This window comes from Sorex araneus, chromosome 3 (genome assembly GCF_027595985.1).
Source record: "Sorex araneus isolate mSorAra2 chromosome 3, mSorAra2.pri, whole genome shotgun sequence".
Taxonomy (NCBI): domain Eukaryota; kingdom Metazoa; phylum Chordata; class Mammalia; order Eulipotyphla; family Soricidae; genus Sorex; species Sorex araneus.
In genome coordinates this window covers 203,342,330-203,362,476 of record NC_073304.1, presented here as the reverse complement: position 1 = coordinate 203,362,476, position 20,147 = coordinate 203,342,330, and the positions used below count along the sequence as shown (strand labels likewise).

Here is a 20,147-nt window from a genome sequence, read left to right as displayed (position 1 = left end):
AATCTTTTGTTATAAAATTTATTTTTACTTTGACTCCACACAATTATTTCATTTTCCACATTCCAAGTCTGACTTTTTTCTTTTGTTTTGTTTTTGTTTTGTTTTGGGGGCCCACACCTGGCAGTGCTCAGGGCTTAACCCTGGCTTGGTGCTCAGAGACCACTCACTGCAGGCTTCGGAGGCCATTTAGGGTGCAGAAGATCAAACCCAGGTTGACCCCTCCATGTTTGCGCTTTTTTTTTTTAATTGAATTACCATGAGATAGTTACAAACTTTCAAGATTAAGTTTCAGTCATACAATAGATAGAAAACCCATCCCTCCACCAATGCATATTTTCCACCATCAATGTTCCCAATATCCCTCCCACCACTCCCACCCCACCCCACACCCTGACTCTGCGGCAGGCACCTTCCTTCTTACTCTCTCTCTCTACTTTGGGGCATTACAGTTTGCAATACAGATACTAAGAGGCTATCGTGTTTGGTCCTTAGTCTACTTTTAGCACATACCTCCCATCCCAAGCAATCCTTCCAACCATCATTTACTTAGTTGTCCCTCCTCCATCCCAACTGCCTTTTCCCCCAGCACATGAGGCAGGCTTCCTGGAGCAATCCTTCTGGCCATTGTCTCTACTGTCCTTAGGTATTAGTCTCAAATTATGTTATTTTATATTCCACAAATGAGTGCAGTCATTCTATGTCTGTCCCTCTCTTTCTGACTAATTTCACTTAGCATGATATACTTGTAAACAATTTTCATGACTTGATCTTTTCTAACAGCTGCATAGTATTCCACTGTGTCACGCTTGCTTTTTTAATGACATGAAGGTTTATTGTTCATATCTATGACCTAGGTCAAGACAACTGCTATTATAAGGTTTTTTTTTCACAGATTGAAGTCTAAAGGTTTTTTACTCCTCAAATATCTCAAATATTCTGCAGTTATATAAATGAACTCTTCATTAATGGATCAGGTAGAAGTGTGACCCAGATCTGAATATTTTACTAAAGTTTTTTAAAATACAGATTAGTTCCAATAAAAGCGTTAAAAAAAAAAAGTATTTTTTTAATAGGATCCAGAAAGACAGTAGAGCGGGCAAGGCATCTGGCCTTGCATGTGGCTGACCTGGGTTCCCTGCCTGGCATCCCATATGGTACCTGAACACAGAGCCAGGAATAAGCCTTGAGCACCACTGGTTGAGCCCCCAATAAAAAAACAAAAATTAAAGTGCTTTGATCATTTAGAAGCTATTTGTTTTGATGAACAAGAAAATCATATTTCACATGATAAACCAGCAAAAAACATATCTGTTTTAAATGCTATACATAATAAAATGCTTCCTCAAGACAAAAGTTAACCACATTCATGTTTTCTCTGCTTCTTCTATTCTTTTCCATTCCATTATTTCTTTACCTATTAAGTAAGGTAAAGAACTTTATTAAAAGGCTGGGTGGGGGCTCCATTCTAGAGAATGATTCTGCCCTTATGGTTACAAGGAACAGGAAAAAAAGAACACGGAAGTGGATTTTTAAGAAAGGGTCAGCGGCAGACTGGTGGCTGCCAGCGAAGTAAATAAACTTTCCTGTGATCTGGTCTTCACATACACTCTATAAATCTAACCCAATGTTTCTGATTAAGGGTCCTTACTACATGTTATCTTACTTGTGTAGGCTTTTGAAAGAAAGACAAGAGAAAATGGAACATTGTTTATATTCTCAACAGCCTGTACCCAGAAGAATTTGCTGGTTCTACTTTTTTTTTTCTTGCTTTTTGGGTCACATCCGGCCATGCACAGGGGTTAGCTCCTCGCTTTGCACTCAGGAATTACTCCTGGTGGTGCTCAAGAGACCATATGGGATGCTGGGAATCGAACCTGGGTCGGCTGTGGGCAAGGCAAACGCTCTACCTGCTGTGCTATTGCTCCAGCCCCTGGTTCTACTTTTAAGCCCAGCAACTAATTATTCTTGGGCCAATTTCATAAGAACATTGTAACAATAAGTCTGAGAGGGGAAGGTATCAATGACATTAACACAGACTATTGAAATGTCCATGTCCACATAATACATGGGATTCCTGGCATCCCATCTGGCCCCCCAAGCACCGCCAGGAGTAATTCCTGAGTACAAAACCAGGAGTAATTCCTGAGTGCAGAGCCAGGAGTAACCCCTGAGCATCACCTAGTGTGAAGCCCAAAAAAGAAAATAAATAAACAAAATCTTTCTAAAGTGCAAAAGAAGATTTAAACAATGAAAAAAGAAACACATTTTTAGAATGCTTACCGTTTGTTGCAGTGGAGGTCATAGATAGGTGTTTTAAACTGAATGGACTTGACCATTTCCCCAGTACGAAGCGAATACAGATCCACACAACAGTACGGTGGGCTTGTGCTGAGGACAGGGAGAAGCAGGAGGAAAGAGAGAGTGAGATCATTATTTTCAAAAAAGTCAGAGGAAGGTCAGTAAAGTCTAGTTTTTCTTAAACATAATTCTTTATAAAATTTTTGATCAGGTCCAGAATGATAGTACAGCAGGCAGGGCACTTGCCTTCCACACTGGCGACCTGCTTTCAATCCCAGGGACCCAACAGGGTCCCCTGAGCCCGCCAGAAGGGATCCCTGAACACTGTATGACTGAAACCAATCAAGAGCAACTTTGTAACTGTGCATCTCATGGTGATTCAATTAAAAAGGAGGGGGTGGGGAGAAGAAAGAATACGGAGTCAGGGGTCAGCCCTGAGCACCACAAGGTCTGGTCAATAAATAAATATATTTATTAATGCACCATGATTTACAAAGTTTTTTATAGTTGAGTTTCAGGCATATAATGTTAAACATAATCTTAACGTGCCCTCTAAGACATTAGCAATTCAACTTTTACCATAAAGAAAATTAAGTATGTCCCAATCTCATTTCAAGAATGCAAAATTAGAAGAGGGGGGAAAAATTCATTAACTCAATAGTAAACAAACAAACCACATGCATGTCTCAATAAATGCAAGAGAGAATCTAACAAATTAGGGGCTGGAGCAATAGCACAACGGGTAGGGTGTTTGCCTTGCACGCAGCCGACCCAGGTTCGATCCCCAGCATCTCATATGGTCCCCTGAGCACCGCCAGGAGTAACTCCTGAGTGCAAAGCCAAGAGTAACCCCTATGCATCACCAGGTGAGACCCAAAAAGAAAAAAAAAAGAGAATCTAACAAATTAAAAATAGATCTGGGGGATGGCAGAGCACTCGCATTGCATATGCGAGCCCAGAGATTCAAACACAGTCACCAAACAGCCGCGTGAGCCTGTCTCATGTGTTCCCCACAACAATAAAAGGTTATCTAAAAATGAAATTTTTAAGCTACTTATGATGAGAAACATTTCACTAATCTAATCAAAGGTAAGTATTTCAAAAGAAAAATAATGAGATGGTAAGCAATAATAAAATCCTGGCTTGCTCGTGAAGGCCCTCTTCTCCCTTGAACACGTATCTTGCGTGCTAGTCTCGAGGTGTCTGTGCTTGCTCATTTCTGTTCTAGAGAATCCTGTGTTCACTCTTAAAAATGTACTTCTCTCTTTCTGTCTGCTCAAATCTTTCTAAATAAGTTGCAATAAAAACTATTTTTAATGAAATACGAAAAGCTTTTACCCTAAAATCATTAACTAGATAAGAATACTCATTATCACCATTTCTCTTCAACACAGAGGAAAGTCACATGCTTAAGAAAAGAAATAACTACAAAAAATAGTTATTATTTGTTGAAAATTTGATAACATAATTAAGTTTTATATTTAATTACATAAATATTCTATGTAGTATATAACAGTATTATATAATTATAAATATATCAACATGTTTATATTATAATCATAAAACCCTTATGTAAGAAACTGATATAGGTAGCACATTATAAAGACAAAAATAAGAATCAAATATAGATCAACTGAGGTCACCAAATACAATATTATTTTATCAATAGCATCTGTGTCTTTACAAATTAAACCTAATTAAAATTCTACTGGGAATGAAACTTCTTTCAAAAATGTATTTGGACATTCATTCAACATTATAAGAGTTGTACTGTAAGAAATAGTATTTAAGGCACAGTAAAACAGATAGAGATCAATATTTACAGTGTCAGAAAATAGGAAAAGAGAGTTAAATCTAATGAAAACAGAATAAATAACTAAAGTACAGTAAGTAACCAATGAAATAAAAGTTGAGTAAGCAAAAGGAACTAAAGCAAAGCATAGCTTTTTGATACCAATATAAACAAATCCAAAAGAAGCAGATAAAACAGGTGAACAACAACAAAGGATGTAGCTACCTTAGCAAATGGTTACAAAGGGTAGGAAAGGAATCTCCCAACTTACAAGGCAGTAACACTTGGTCCAAAAATCACACTAATGCCTGACCAAAAAGAACAATAAACAAAAAAAAATCCCTTTTCATATTCTACAGCTTTCTTTACCATAAATAATGCATTTAAATAAATCCCAAACAAGGGCTGGGATGTGGCTCAATGGTAGAGAACCTCCTTATGAAGGGAATCATGAATGCTTTTGCTGGCACTGTCAGTGTGACTAGGGCCAATCAAAAAACTCAGAAGAATGGCCAGTTGATTTTCACAAAATTATCACAAAGTTAAATGGTGGTAGTCTTATTTATTAATTAAACCTGTATTAATTAATTAATTAATTATTTATCAGGCTGGAGCAATAGCACAGTGGTAGGGCATTCGTCTTTCACGCAGCCAACCCGTGTTCGATTCCTTCACCCCTCTCGAAGAGCCCGGCAAGCTACCAAGAGTATTAAGATAAATGGCAGAGCTTGGCAAGTTACCCGTGGTGTATTAGATATGCCAAACACAGTAACAATAAGTCTAACAATGAGAGACGTTACTGGTGCCCGCTCGAACAAATCGATGAGCAACGGGATGATAGCGACAATTATTTATTTATTAAATCTGTATAGGAAGTACACACCAGGTTGTGCTCAGGGATTACTCTTGCTGGGAGTCAGGAGACTTTATGTGGTGCTGGGATCCCACCTGGGTTGGCTACATGCAAGACAAGCACCCCACCCAGTGTACAGTCACTCCACCCCAATAGTGACAGTCTTCTAAACAAATGCCACAATACTAGACATATTAATTTCACAGAAAATATATTTTTGTAGCATTTTTTCTATAGCATTTGTTATAAATAAAACTTAACTAAAAATGGTCACATGTGAAAATAAGACCCAAAGCTTTACAACTTTTTAATAAAATATCCAAAAATATTTTCTTAATGAGCATTTTGAATATGTTTTAATATTTCAGGTTTTAATCTTTCACCAAATTTAGATTTTCATTGACTCTTCCTAAAATATTCTTACAAGTCCACATTCTCTTTTAAACTGTTTTCCCTTATATTTATGTGCTGAAAGGACTGAAACAAAGGCCTCACAAAGCAAAGTACATACTTTACTACTCAGATAAATTCATGGCCCCCCAAAATTGCTTTATCAATACCCAATCATGAACAACTTTGTAACTGTGCATGTCATAGTGATTCAATTTAAAAAATTTTAAGGGGGCAGAAGCTATCATAAGCAGGTAGGGCGTTTGTCTTGCATGCGGCTGACCCACGTTCGATTCCCAGCATCCCATATGGTCCCCTGAGCACCGCCAGGAGTAATTCCTGAGTGCAAAGCCAGAAGTAACCCCTGTGCATGGCCGGGTGTGACCAAAAAGCAAAATAATAATAATAATAATACATATTATTATTATTATTATTATTATTATTATAAGTAATGTCACTGAGTACTGAGAAGTGTGATCCCCATAAAACTCTCTTTTTGCTTGGCCGTGTTCATGGGACCACGTGGTGCCTATGACTGAACCTGGGACTCCCGCATTCAAAGCAAACACTTGAGTCCTTTAAGCAACTGGACAAGCCCAAAACTTTCAGCTTTTAAAAAAAGACATAAAAAGTTTAAAAGCAACCCCAATTATTGTGAGAAAATATGTTTGAAAGGTCAAAGGGTTTGTATCTTGTTCTTTGAAGAAAGCATCCTGATCACTCAATAATAACTTTTTAAAAAAATTACTACAGTATCCTTAAAAAACACTTCAATGAGGAAAACAGAGAGATAAAAATTAAGTACTTATAAGACACTTCCTTGTGATTGTAAGCCAAACATGAAAGCTTGTAACTATCTCACAGTAATTCAATAAAATAAAAAAAGACACTTCCTACACATTTTCCATAATAACCACACATATTTGATGGAGTTCAGAGAGTAGGCAACAAATCATATATATACATATATATATGCATATATATATATGTACACACACATATGTATATATATACCTCTTGGAGAGCCCGGCAAGCTACCAAGAGTATCCCGCCCACAAGGGCAGAGTCTGGCAAGCTACGCATGCGTATTCAATATGCCAAAAAACAGTAACAAGTCTCACAATGGAGACGTTACTGGGTGCCCACTCGAGCAAGTCGACGAACAACGGGATGACAATGACAGTGACACAGTGATACTTAAAGAGATGGTCAATATCACTAATCATTGGGGGAATCAAATTAAAATCCCTAAAGAATAATACTACAGTCACAAAATGATTAAGATTTAAAAGATAGCAAATGCAGAGTGAAAACTAATTAAAACTCATAATACACATCAGGAATGTAAAATGATATACACTTGAGCACTTTAGTAGCTTTTTACAAAATAAACATTCCTTTATCATATGAAATGCCTAGTCAATACGTTGTTTATAACAATTAAATGTTGGGGCTGGAGCAATAGCGCAGCGGGTAGGACGTTTGCCTTGTACGCGGCCGACACAGGTTCAATTCCCAGCATCCCATATGGTCCCTTGAGCACTGCCAAGGGTAATTCCTGAGTGCAGAGCCAGGAGTAACCCCTGTGCAAGGCCGGGTGTGACCCAAAAAAGAAAAAGAAAAAAAAATTAAATGTCAATTGTTACATGTTTAACATGTAAATGGAATATTACTTAGAAATTGGGGGAAAATATGTATCTATACGCAAGAGTGGGATCTCAAAACCATTATCCAAGGAGTGGGGTAGAGAGTAAGAGAGTAGAATGTCCAGCAAGGGAAACTGGACATTAAAAGCCTACATACCACAGACATTCCAAAAAAAGTTGTTTTTTTTTTTTCTTCTAAAGCCTAAGGAAAAGCGGCATGAACATATTTAGGCATGAGAAAAACAGCTTCTCCATCTTTATTACGTCAATTACATACAACTGTATACAACTGACAGAAATAGAGGTAAGGGAAAAAAGCTAGTAAAAACTGGAATTGAATCTGTAAAGCTGACACAAGGCAAAAATTCTTTTCTTAATGTTCCCAACTAATTAATTCAGTCTTCTGCTGAGAAGCTGACTTAATAATGAATGAAATCTAACATTTTGCCAGACCAATTGGGAGAGGGGGAAAACAGCTTGTCACCTTCAATTAGCAGCTCATTATAGCTCTTGTACCCTAGAAACTTGAATTCTGATCATTTCCCTGGCTCCCATACAATGTCCCAACTGAGATTCTTCCTGCAGAAAGCTTTCAATAGAAGTAGACAAAACAAACACTACAAAGACTCAGTTTAGAGTTGACTGAAAAAATCCAATAAAATTAAAATTTTATTTTAACCTCACATAAAATCTCTAGAAGCAAAATTTAATTCCTTAAATTCTCCAAAAGTCATACATTTAAAAAGACATCACCTTTTGTGCCAATAACACAGATGTGTACACGCCTGACATATCCTTTTGTTCTCTATTTTCTCTCTTTCTAAAAGCCTTGACAATTTCTCTGGGACATAACAAGACAATCTTCATTTTCCTCATGAGTAGACTGATGAGAACATTTCCATTCCATCAAAAATATGGTTGCCTCATAACAGAAAGGACATGTTATGCTAGAATACAGAGACACGAAACAAATTTTTACTTTGTACTATAGTGTAAACCCAACATCATCAAAATATTAAATACAGACTGAGTCTTCATTCTATTCTATAGCTCAAGTTCATATTTTTACAGAGTAGTACTTAATACTTTAACAAAGTTATGACTTCAAGACAAATATAATAAGTTGAGGGACACTCCACTAGAAAAGCTCAGAGCAAACTTTAGAATGTATTAGAATTGGTGATTCAATATAAATTTTTAAATAATACATTTTAAAACTTTTAAAGGATGTTAAAATATCTATTTTGGATAAATACCATAGGTTACAGCAGAAAAGCAGGAACCGTGATTTGTATGTCAAATAAATAGTATTTACAGAGCTCTAAATTTGTGCTCAGTCACCTGTGTTTTTTCAATACATAGTGCTCATTGTCATATAGTTGAAAGCCACTTTATATTTTTCCTGATTAACATAAAATAGCAATGAATTCAAATTCTCCTTAACTGATCTTTTCTTTACGCAAGCCACTTGTTTGTTTGTTTGTTTATTTATTTACCTATTTATTTATTTATTTATCTTGGCTTTTTGAATCACACACAGTGATGCTCAGGAGTTATTCCTGGCAGTGCTCAGGAACCATATAAGACGCCTGGGATTGAACCCAGATTGGCCTCATGCAAGGCAAACACCCTCCCTGCTGTGCTATTGCTGCAGCCTGACAAGCCACTTACTTTATCCAAACTAATAAAGAAAATGTTGAAAGGTTTTGCTTGAAACCCTTACCTACTTTACCTTTGACCTACCTCCATAAAAAAAAATTAGACTATTATTATGGATGCGAAAGTCCTTCTACAGCAAAAGGTATTCTACAGCTAGGTCAATGCAGTGAAGAAGGTTGACTACGATTCTTTGAATCATCAGTTTTTAAAAGCCATCATTACTAAATGGAAAAGATTTTAAAAATTATAAACTATAAATCAAACTAGCTCACAAATATCAGTCTTCATTTTCTCAGTAATCTTCTTTGTCATATTTTACATTGTTTTGGTTTTCCATTCACAACAAAACTAAGCAGACGTTTCAGAGATTTTCTGTCCACCTACAGACCCCAGTTACACATAATCTTTAATTATCAGCTTATCCCACCACAGTAGAAGAAATGCTACAATCAGTAAGCTTTCATTGACACAGGACAATCATCAAAAATCCAGTTTATACTATGGTTCACACTTCATTTGGTACATCCTGTGGTTTGATATTTATAAAAAGACATATCTAATATTACAGCATCACACAGAACAATCTCACCACTCTGAAAATACTGGGTGCCCTTCATCACCACAATTGGTATAATAGCCAAGATATGGAAAGAATCCAAATGCCCAAATAAGTGTGAAAGGATTAAGAACTTGTATATACGTACACAAGTTCTTCGTATACATACATACAAAATATACATATACAGAAATATACACAAATGGAAATAGAGCTATGCAACTCTAAGAAAAAAAACCATGCAATTTGCAGCTACATAAATAAAACTCATGCATGAGTGATAGATACAAAATGATCTCTCTCATATGTGGTACTTCAAGACATACAGCAAGGAATCAACAAACGGCCAAAACCAACACAACAAAAGAACTGATCCACACATCTGACTTAGTGGGGGAAGGGTTAGGAAGGACCCTAATTAGGTTGGGTTCCCTGAGGGGAAAAGATGGGGACACCTGGGGTTGGAATTATGTGTATGAAAATCCATTATTAACAGTATTGTGAATCACAGAATTTCAATGAATTAAAAAAATTAGGCTCTCTCAAAAGTAGAGAGTATGGAGAATACTTTCTGCCATGGAGGCAGGGGGAGGGTGAGAAAGCGGGATATACCAGGGATATTGGTGGTGGGGAACGTGCACTGGTGGAGGGATGAGTGTTTGATCATTGTGTGATTGTAACCCAAACATGAAAGATTGTAACTATCTCACAGTGATTCAATAAAATTAAAAAAAAATAGGCTCTCTGCTCCTCTCTGTTAAGCAGAGCCATCTCTTATTGCGCATGGCCGAGAATGGGAAATTCATTATCAACAGGAAGTCCCTCTCAATCTTCCAGGAACGAAATTCTGCCAACGTCAAATGGGGTGAGGCTGGTGCTGAGTACACTGTACAATCAAGTGGGGTCTTCATTACCATGGACAAGGATGAGACCCACCAGAAGGAGGATGTCAAAAGGGTCATCATCTCCATCCCCTCTGCCAATGCACCCATGTTTGTGATAGGCGTGAACTGCAAGAAGTACAACAGCCCCCTCAAGATTGTCAGCAATGCCTCCTGCACCATCAACTGCCTGGTTCTCCTGGCCAAGGTCATTAATGACAACTCTGATATCATGGAAGGACTCATGACCACCCAGAACACCATGGAGGACCTCTCTGGGAACTCTGGCATGACAGCAGAGTGGCAGCCCAGAACATCAACCCAGCTTCCATAGGTGCCACCAAGGCTGTGGGCAATGTCATCCTGGAGCTGAACAGGAAGCTGACTGGTATGGCCTTCCATGTCCCCACCCCCAATGTGTCCACTGTGGATCCGACCTGTTGTCTAGAGAAAGCTGCCAAAGATGATGCGTGCCAACATCACGAAATTAGTAAAACAGGTCTCGCGTGGGCCCCTCGAGGGCATTCTAGGCTACACTGAGGACCACATTGTCTCCTGTGACTTGTACAATGACACCCACTTCTCCACCTTCGTTGTTGGGACTGGCATCACCTTCATGACTCCTTCATCAAGTTTGTTTTATGGTACAACAATGAGTTTGGCTACAGCAATAGGGTGGTCCACCTGGCCTCCAAGCAGTAAGCGCTCCCTGGACAACCAGCCATAGCGAGAGCACTAAGAGGAAGAGAGAGGACCTCAGCTGCTGGGGAGTCCTTCCCTCACTCATCCAAAACACAGCATCTCCTGACCACCAGTTTCCAGCCAAAACTCCTGAAGAAGGAGAGGAGCTTGGGGGGGTCCCACCATGTCATGTGCTATCAATTAAGTACACTATATCCAGCCAAAAATTATTAAATTAAATTAAAATTTAAAAAATTAAACTTAGGGGCCGGAGCGATAGCACAGCGGGTAGGGCGTTTGCCTTGCACGCGGCCGACCTGGGTTCGATCCCCGGCATCCCATATGGTCCCCCAAGCACCGCCAGGAGTAATTCCTGAGTGCAAAGCCAGGAGTAACCCCTGAGCATCGCTGGGTGTGACCCAAAAAGCAAAAAAAAAAAAAATTAAACTTAGAAGCTCTGTTTAACCATTCCTTCACCTTTAGACTATGTCACTATATTTATCTGTTTTTTGTTTTGTTTCATTTTGGGGGTGAAGGGCCACACAGGGCAGTGCCCACTCCAAATGCTGTGCTCAGAGATTACTCTTGACATTGCTCAGGGGGTAATATATAGGGCCAGAATCAAAGTAAGGGTCAGCAGCTTGCAAGGCAAGTGTCTCAACCACCATACTATTTCTTCTTCTTTATACAACTTTTCCTTCTCCTCCTCCCCATCCTCCTCCTCCCCCCATAATCTGTATTTACCAGTTTATTAATTCAACCATCTCCTTAAGGAAATCTTGCTTCCATGTACCAGCAATTAGGAACAAAGCTTCTATAAAATAAGCTGCTATGTCATTTTGGCCAACTTAATTTTTTATGCAACTGCATACAGAAATAACTCCACACAGAGTTTCAATGTATGGAAATAAATTCTTCCTCAAGCCTGCAGCATCTGTCCCTGCTAGTTTTCAGCTAGCCAGGCTACCTGTTTCTTATATCACAACTGTGTAAGCAACTTCTAAAAAAGGGTGTTATGAAAAAAAAAGTAACAAAAGAAACAATACAACAGGCATGTGTAAAGATGGATGCTTGTTCAACAAAGAACTCCTCTGTTTGAGAAGCAAACCTCTGCCTTACGATGCTAAGTCACTGTCACTGTCATTGTCATCCCGTTGCTCATAGCACAGTGGTAGGGCATTTGCCTTGCACACGGCCAACCCAGGTTCAATTCCTCCACCCTTCTCGAAGAACCCGGCAAGCTACCGAGAGTATCTCGCCTGCACGGCAGAGCCTGGCAAGCTACCCATGGAGTATTCAATATGCCAAATACAGCAACAACAAGTCTCAAAATGGAGATGTTACTAGTGCCCGCTCAAGTACTATACTAAGTATGGAAATCAACTGTATTATATGCCTGAAAAGCTAAACGAAACTATAGACAAAGATATAAAAAATAAAAGATGAATTAACACATTGAGAATATCAGTAAAACTCCCCATAAACAGCCGGAGAGAGAGCTTAATGGACTGAAGCCAGACTTTGCATTCAACAGGTCTAGGTTTGACCTCCAGCCCCACACGTTCCTTCAGCACTCCCAGGAGCAACTCTGGAGCACCAAGTCAGAAGCTCTGAGCAACACCGGGTGTGGCCCACAATCAAAATCTACATATGGAGCCACTAAGAAATTTAAAAAGTACAATCTCTACAATGTAAATTGTACTGACAGGGCCTAGGATACAACTCAGAGGTAGAATGCAATTGCAAGACCCTATGCCAAGCATTTGGCACCCCTTGTGGTGTAGTTCTGATGACCCCTGAGCACTGCTACATGCAGCCATGGTAGTTCCTGAGCACCAGCAGGCTTACAGGAAAAATCAAAATCTGCTGACACCTTGACAAGGAACTCATCGAAGCTGAGGCCCTTAGTTATACTATGCCTAAAATGCTGACACATCAATTTATGGGATAATAAATGTCTGTTGTCTTAGACCGTTAAGTCTGTCATAATTTGCTACAAAGAACAGGTAACCAATATAGACTCTCTCTTGAACACAATGATCTTTCCATTAAGTATAATACCATTAGATCAGAACAATTTATGCTTGGTGGTGGTGGTATTATTTTCATAGTACTGAAACAAAACCCCGGACCTCATGCACTCAAGGCAGGCACACCACTACGTGTCATATCTCTGGTTCCAGAAGGTAAATTCTACTGAAAGTACTATGAGTTTAAGTCCTTCTGTCATTATATTACTTCTAAATAACAGATGGTGATTTAACTTACAGTATCTGGATATTAAATTTCAGCACTGTAAGTGAAGTCTCTTTAATCTATGTAAATGTGACTTAAAAATATAGCAGGGTTAAGGATTCTGCCTCGCATATAACTGACCCTGCTTTGATCCCCAGCACCATGTATGGTTCCATAGCACCATAAGGGGAGCACAGAGTCAGGAATAGCCCCTGAGCACTACAAGAAATGACCACCCCAAACCCCCCAAAAATGAGCAAAATCTCTTTCTTAAAGCCCTATGTGGAAAACTGTATTAATACACTTTTTAATAATTGGTTTTAATATCATCAATATAAACTATCTGTAACAAATGTAACCTTGGGTAATACTGCAAAATACTAACAATGTCTACCTTACTTTTACCAAGATATCAAAAACAGTTTCTAAAGTAATAAAACTGAAATAATGAGCAAAAAGACACTTATTATAAAAAATTTTATGGGGAGGGGGCAAAGAGATAGCTAAAAAGGCTGAAATGCATGCCCTGTATGTTCAAAGTCTCAAGTATGATCCCCACACCAGATGACCCCCTGAGCACATGTGGCTGGGACTCCGGTGGCTTCTGGCATAGTTGTGTCCAAGAAACAACATCTCACTGGGTCCACACTCCAAATGGCCAAACCCACAATGCCAGACTGTCACTGCAACTAGCTCCCAGGTGGGAAAGCCCCCCAAAATGTTATTTTAAGGTTCTTGCTATTTTCCTTGATGAACAAGTCATACATTTAAAAGCACCACAAGGTGTGGCATCCCAAAAAAGATTTAACCAAATGTACATAATCACACCATTTGGAGAATGAGTGAAAAATTTCAAACCCTTATTTGAATAGCATTTTATAAACAAATTATACTAAAATTCAATCATGAAAAAATATTGGAGCATACTGGTTCCAGATCCACCAGTTGATGTTTAAGGAATAAAATCAAGAAAACCATGAAGGCTAAAAGAATTGATCAAATGAAGCATGTAAGAATTGGTCAAAGAATGGCAAATAAAATAAAATTTATGGTATGTTCAGTTACCTATCCCTGTTGAAGTATTTTTTTCCATGAAAAAGCCAATAATCCTGTTTCTTTGTCAAAACATGTGATCATTATATACTGGGCTTTGGGGGAAGACTTGGTGAGATGCTGAATACTTGAAAGAAAAAGAGCATCATCAATGTTATGCATGAAGGAATGATGGTAACATTACATTTACCTTTGAAATTCAAACAACACCTAAAAGTAAATTTATTTTTTGATGCATGATAGGGGAAAAGGATTACAAATAATACTAAGCAAAATATTAATCTTCATTTATAAATTTCTATCAAAAATACTCAAATTTTGAGTCTCAGAGTTTACTTCTTTTACATAATGAACTTTTCCTTTATATTCATGTCTTTTATTAATCCTAACTACTTCTTAACCAGGACAACATTTTCAAAAATATTATTTTATAATGCGATGAGCATCATGCTGGAGCAATGTGAAATATGGCTTTTATAATTGAAATCTCAAAACATTAATATCATTTTCCTTTACAAAGCTTTTTATTATTTTCATTCATGATATTTAACAGATTGAACCAAAATTAGGAAAAACGGAACAAAGTGTCTGAGAAAGTGACATTTTCCAAGAATGTGCATATATAAGTGAAACACAAAATAGCAAAGACATTTTAAATCTACCACAAATTGCAAGAAGCATGGAAACACTTATTTTTAAATGGGAAAAAGCTGCACACCCTTCAACATGTGTTACTGAATCTAATCCTTTTAAATATAAGAGGAAAATTTTGATAGTATTACATTATTTGTATTCTTATGCAGCTCCTAAAGAACAAAAGCTAGTTGGTCACATTTTTTATTAAGTAATTAAACAGAAAAAGCAAAGAAAGTGGAAACTTAACCATATTAAATAGCATTGTGTGATTAGCCTAGTTAATAATAACATTTTTCTTCTGCAAAGTTCTGGATAAAAACTGGGTAATTAAAACTTCCAATATTCCCACAAGTTGAGAGAATGGTCTTAACGATGTTTACATTGGGGGGGGGGGGGTGTCCAGGGGGCAATCAGGCAGGAAGGAATAACACCTCCTTATTAACACAGGGTAATATGGAATCTGGAGTTAGAATCAGATGTTCGTCAATAAGGACACTCATATCTCACATACTTTATGGAAGGCAGTCATAATACATTAATTTTTTATCCTGTTTGAAACTCAATACAATGATGAGTTTAAAACCCACACTTTACCTTCAAGAATATTTTAAATTAAATTATTTTTTTATTGTTCCCTTAAGTGCTGGGAACTAATCCCAGGGCCTCCCACAACTGCTAAACAAGAGCTCTACTGACGAGCTACGTCCTGGCCCCAAATGAAGCTTTTGTAAAAGACAGAAACTAATTATATTATAAGACATACGTTTAATATACAACAATGAGAAACAAATATGAGAGAATTCAAATTACGTAAAATGTGTTACAGATATTACAGGAAAGTACACACTTAACATATATATACATCAGTATTATCAAACTGGAATTTGTTTATGTCCTCACAATCTTTGTACAATTAAGACTTTTCACAAATATATCACTTTGAATTTTGGGGTAAAAATTTTTTACTCAACTGATTTTCTGTTGTCAGTTTATTTCCTGGTATTTCAGTTACTATTTTCTTCCTTTTTCTTATCTTAGGTAAACCTGAAACTCATTTTTGGATTTTCATTACAAGGCCCACACCCAGAAGTACTTAGGGAGGTACCTGGAAGTACTTGGTTCTGTAGTGCTGACCACCAGGATAACTCACTGGGCTCAGGGGGTATATGTTGCCAAAGATCCCAGGGAGGAAATGCAGGGCTTTGTACATGTGAAGTGTATGTTCTACAACTTCAAACACCTTCCTATTCCCCTCTCCTCAAATTTTTTTTTTTAATTTTTCGGTCACACCCGGCGATGCTCAGGGGTTACTCCTGGCTCATGCACTCAGGAATTATACCTGGCGGTGCTCAGGGGACCATATGGGATGCTGGGAATGAAACCCCGGTTGGCCACATGCAAGGCAAATACCCTACCCACTGTGCTATCACTCCAGCCCCTCCTCATATTCTTAAATATCCCTCTAACCCTGCTTTACATACATCCCGAAATTTATGTTTTTTAATCACTAAAATTTCCTTATAACTTAAAAAAATCTTAATTTAATTCTTTAAAGAAAATTTTAACTTTTTTTTTGAAAAATTTAACTTTTAAAAGCTTAAAATTTTCTTATGACTTCTGCTTAATCCACAATTTCTAAGCATGCAAATCATCAGAGAAAGTTACCGGTTTCTAATTTAAGTGGACAGTGGTTATAAAAAACAATTACTGAGTTTCACTTTAACTCAGCATAAGATCAACATTAGTAAATGTTAGATAAATATCTGTTGAAGTCAAATTGATATTGTGGTGCATTTCTTCTACATCCTAACTGTTTCGTCTTCTCTCATCGCTTCTGAAAACCCGAGAGTTGGAACTAGAAAGACTGTATAGCAGGTAAGGACCAGGGTTCAATCCCTGGCACTGCATATGATCCCCCAAACACTGCCTGCAGTGATCCCTGCATGCAGAGCCAGGAGGAAGGTTTGACTGCACATTTCCAGACACAGCATCAAAAAACAAACAAACAAACAAAAAAGAACAATTACAATTTAAAAACCCGAGAGTCAATCACTAACTAGGTAAGTAACATCCCTTCCCTTTCTTGCTATAGTAATAAATGAAGGGGGAACTGGGTGGAGGCTGTAGGGCAGGTGTCACTAACTTGGCTGCAGTACAACGGGGGATCACAAACAGCACCACTAGGAACAGAAATACTGGCTTGATTTCTGCAAAGCAAGCAGTCTACCACCGAGCCACCCCAAGACCCTCCATTGTTGACGTCTCTGATTTCCTTTCAGACATATCACAGTTTTCATGTATTTTGAATATCCATGCATTCTGAGGCACATGCTTGAATAACCATTTTCTTACAAAAATAAAGACTGAAGACATTCAAGAAAGCAGCTATGCTGACTGATGGGGGGGGGGGCGCGCTAGAAGAGTTGATGGGAGCAGACCATGGGACATTTATAGAGAGAAGTCGTCACTCTGGTGGCCACTGTGGTGCTGGAATGATACATGAATGAAAATATCTTTAACAGTCTTATAAATCACAGTGCCTCAATAAAAACAGCAAAAATAAAATCCAAGCTAAGGTCCAAAACAACAAAAATGAACATATGTTGACAACTAATCTCCCCCGAAGAAATAAATGTTAGGTGATTAGATCCATTACACATGAGTGATTTAGGCAAAGGGAAGATTAGAGGCAAAGGAGAAAGAATCTACAATAATTCCAATGAGACGAGACTAGATGAAAGTTCTAAAGAAGTAGGAGGTATGGCAATATGAAGGGGCTTATACAGTCATAAATGTTTAGAACAGCTTGTTTCCTATCTAATAAAGTTGTATTATCTATTTTTCCAACATCTGCTAAGAAAAGTAGAATTTCCACTACTTAAAAGGGCAACAAGGATGAAACCAGAAAAATCGTCCAAGTCTCCAAGAAATTATCAAGATTTATTTGCCACTAACATAAAACACAGATTTATCAGTCTGTCAAATATCTCTGCTAAATTTAATAAATGTAGGGTGGGAGCAGATTTCCCACACTCAAATAAATACATTAACAGACTCAATAAGAAATCCACAAAATTTAAAGCCTCCCAAATGGTGTTGGTTGGAAATGATCACTCTGAATAAGAACTGCATACTGAAAGTAGGAAAAGAAACAAACATAACCTTTCAGTATGTGTATTACAAACCACCATGCCCAAAAAGGGGAAGGGCGCACTGAATGGGAGGGGGAGAGAGAGAGAAAGAAAAGGGGGGGAGTACCTGCCATAGAGGCAGGTGGGGGGGGTTAACAGGAGGGAAACGGGGACACTGGAGGTGGGAAATATACACTGGTGGAGGAATGGGTGTTGGAACATTTTATAACTGAAATCTGATCATCAACAGCCTTGAAACTGTGTATCTCATGGTGATGAAGTGTATCTCACCTGTAATGAAGTACAAGTGAAAAATATTCTAATTAACTTACTATCAAAAGCTAACTAACATGAAGTCACATATAACTATATTAGCTATTAAAACTAAAACCATACACATAAATTTTTCATTTCAAATAATGCAAGGATATAATTCCATCACAAAATGATGCATGACAATAATATACCTGTAAGATAATCTGTAAGTAATATTAATGACCTCTATTAGAAAATTCTATGACCTTCAACCAAAGATAACAGAATTTTTAATGAGCTTATTTTTTTTTAATTAGTGAATCACCGTGAGGGTACAGTTACAGATCTATACATTTTTGTGCTCATGTTTCCCCCATACAAAGTTCGAGAACCCATCCCTTCACCAGTGCCCATTCTAATGAGTTTATTTTAAAAAGAAATCAAAACATATGGGCCCAGAGCAATAATACAGTGGGTAGTACTATACAATTGAAATATTAACAAGGAAATATAAATAAACTAGTTAACTGAATTTGTTGACTAGTTCATATCATATGCACATTTAACAGACTTATGAACCCTCACTGGGGGAAGCAGTCTCCCTAGAGCCAGGGGTCACACCCATAAGCCACCTCCTACTGGTGCCAGATAATCTCCTCATCAGCGACCCTCCAGAACTCACATAAAATGAGGCCTCCCAGCCCCAAAGGACCCAGCCCTGGCAGCTGACCTCCACTACCCAACTGCCGCCACGCTCCAGGCCGCTTTCCACACACTGTGGCTGAGCCTCACACATGAGTGAACATATTTCTGGACTGCTCGGCCTCACGAGGCACCATCATAGAGAGAAATAAATATATATGCTTCTCAGAGAGCCCGGGGAGCTACCAAGAGTATACCGCCTGCATGGCAGAACCTGGCAAGCTCCCTGTGGTATATTCAATATGTCAAAAACAGTAACAATAACAGGTCTCATTCCCCTGACCCTGAAAGAGCTTCCAATCACTGAGAAAGACTAAGGAAAGGCTGCTAAAATCTCAGGGCTAGGACAAATGGAGACATTACTGGAGCCCACTTGAGTAAACCAATGAATAACGGGATGACAGTAACACAGTGATACAATAATGAATTCTCACTATTATATGTTTAAAAAAAAAAAACCCTGAAAAAAGTAATCTCTGTTTGGGGAAGATACAGACTAGACCATCTCACTGCCTCTGTGGAACATAGTACTATGTTAAAAGAATCAATTAAGAAATAAGAAAAGAATTAATGTCAGGTACTTGTCAACTGATAAGTCAACTCAGACTGGAACAATAGCACAGTGGGTAAGACATTTGCCTTACACAAGCAGCTGACCCAGTTAGATTCCCAGCATCCCGTATGGTCCCCTGAACACCGCCAGGAGTAATTCCTGAGTGCAGAGCCAGGAGTAACTCCTGTGCGTCACTGGCTATGACCCAAAAAGAAAAAAAAAAAAAAAAAGGAACAAGTCTCACAATGGAGATGTTACTGGTGTCCACTCAAGCAAATCGATGAACAACAGTGCGACAGTGCTACAGTGCTACTTGTCAACTATTATGTATGACCCCATAATGTTTAGGTACATGTCATTTTATATTTGTTCAGAACCATAAATGTGCAATATAAAAAGAGGGAATTGATTGAAATCCTGGACTTCAGGTGATAAAATTAAGTCAGTGTACACTCACAAGTATACCACTCTGGCCAGAGATGTTGAAAATGGCAGAAGACAGCTACATGTAAAGAAAAGAGGTTTTACTCAACTTAACTGTCAACATAAAGCTACTCTAAAAATATACAGAACTAAGGATATTGCTCAGCTGCCCTGAGTTCAATTCCTGTCAACCACATACATATACGAACACATACACGCGTTAAGACACTAAATAAATTCAGAGTAAAATATTTGGAAAAATTCCATTTTAAAATTGAGATTGAAAATGTGTGACATTCTGCTTTGGGTGAATCATTTCTAATAAGTTTCATGTTTGTAAATTAAATATAATCATACTTTCATCAAGAAATGCATGACTGGGGGCAGAGAGTTAGAACAGGGA

General features: G+C 38.0%; 1 protein-coding gene and 1 pseudogene across 7 annotated transcripts in view; one reads left to right on the top strand and one right to left on the bottom strand.

The window, feature by feature from the left end:
• The window catches only part of BCAS3 (BCAS3 microtubule associated cell migration factor), a 613,911-nt gene that overhangs the window by 475,492 nt on the left and 118,272 nt on the right, over positions 1 to 20,147 (bottom strand). For all 7 annotated transcript variants that reach the window (XM_055130825.1, XM_055130821.1, XM_055130823.1 and 4 more), the window contains exon 8: positions 2,281 to 2,388. In XM_055130825.1, coding sequence (XP_054986800.1) covers positions 2,281 to 2,388 — 108 coding nt within the window. The remainder of the gene's footprint in view (positions 1 to 2,280; positions 2,389 to 20,147) is intronic.
• On the top strand, positions 9,978 to 10,777 carry LOC105943014 (glyceraldehyde-3-phosphate dehydrogenase-like; annotated as a pseudogene).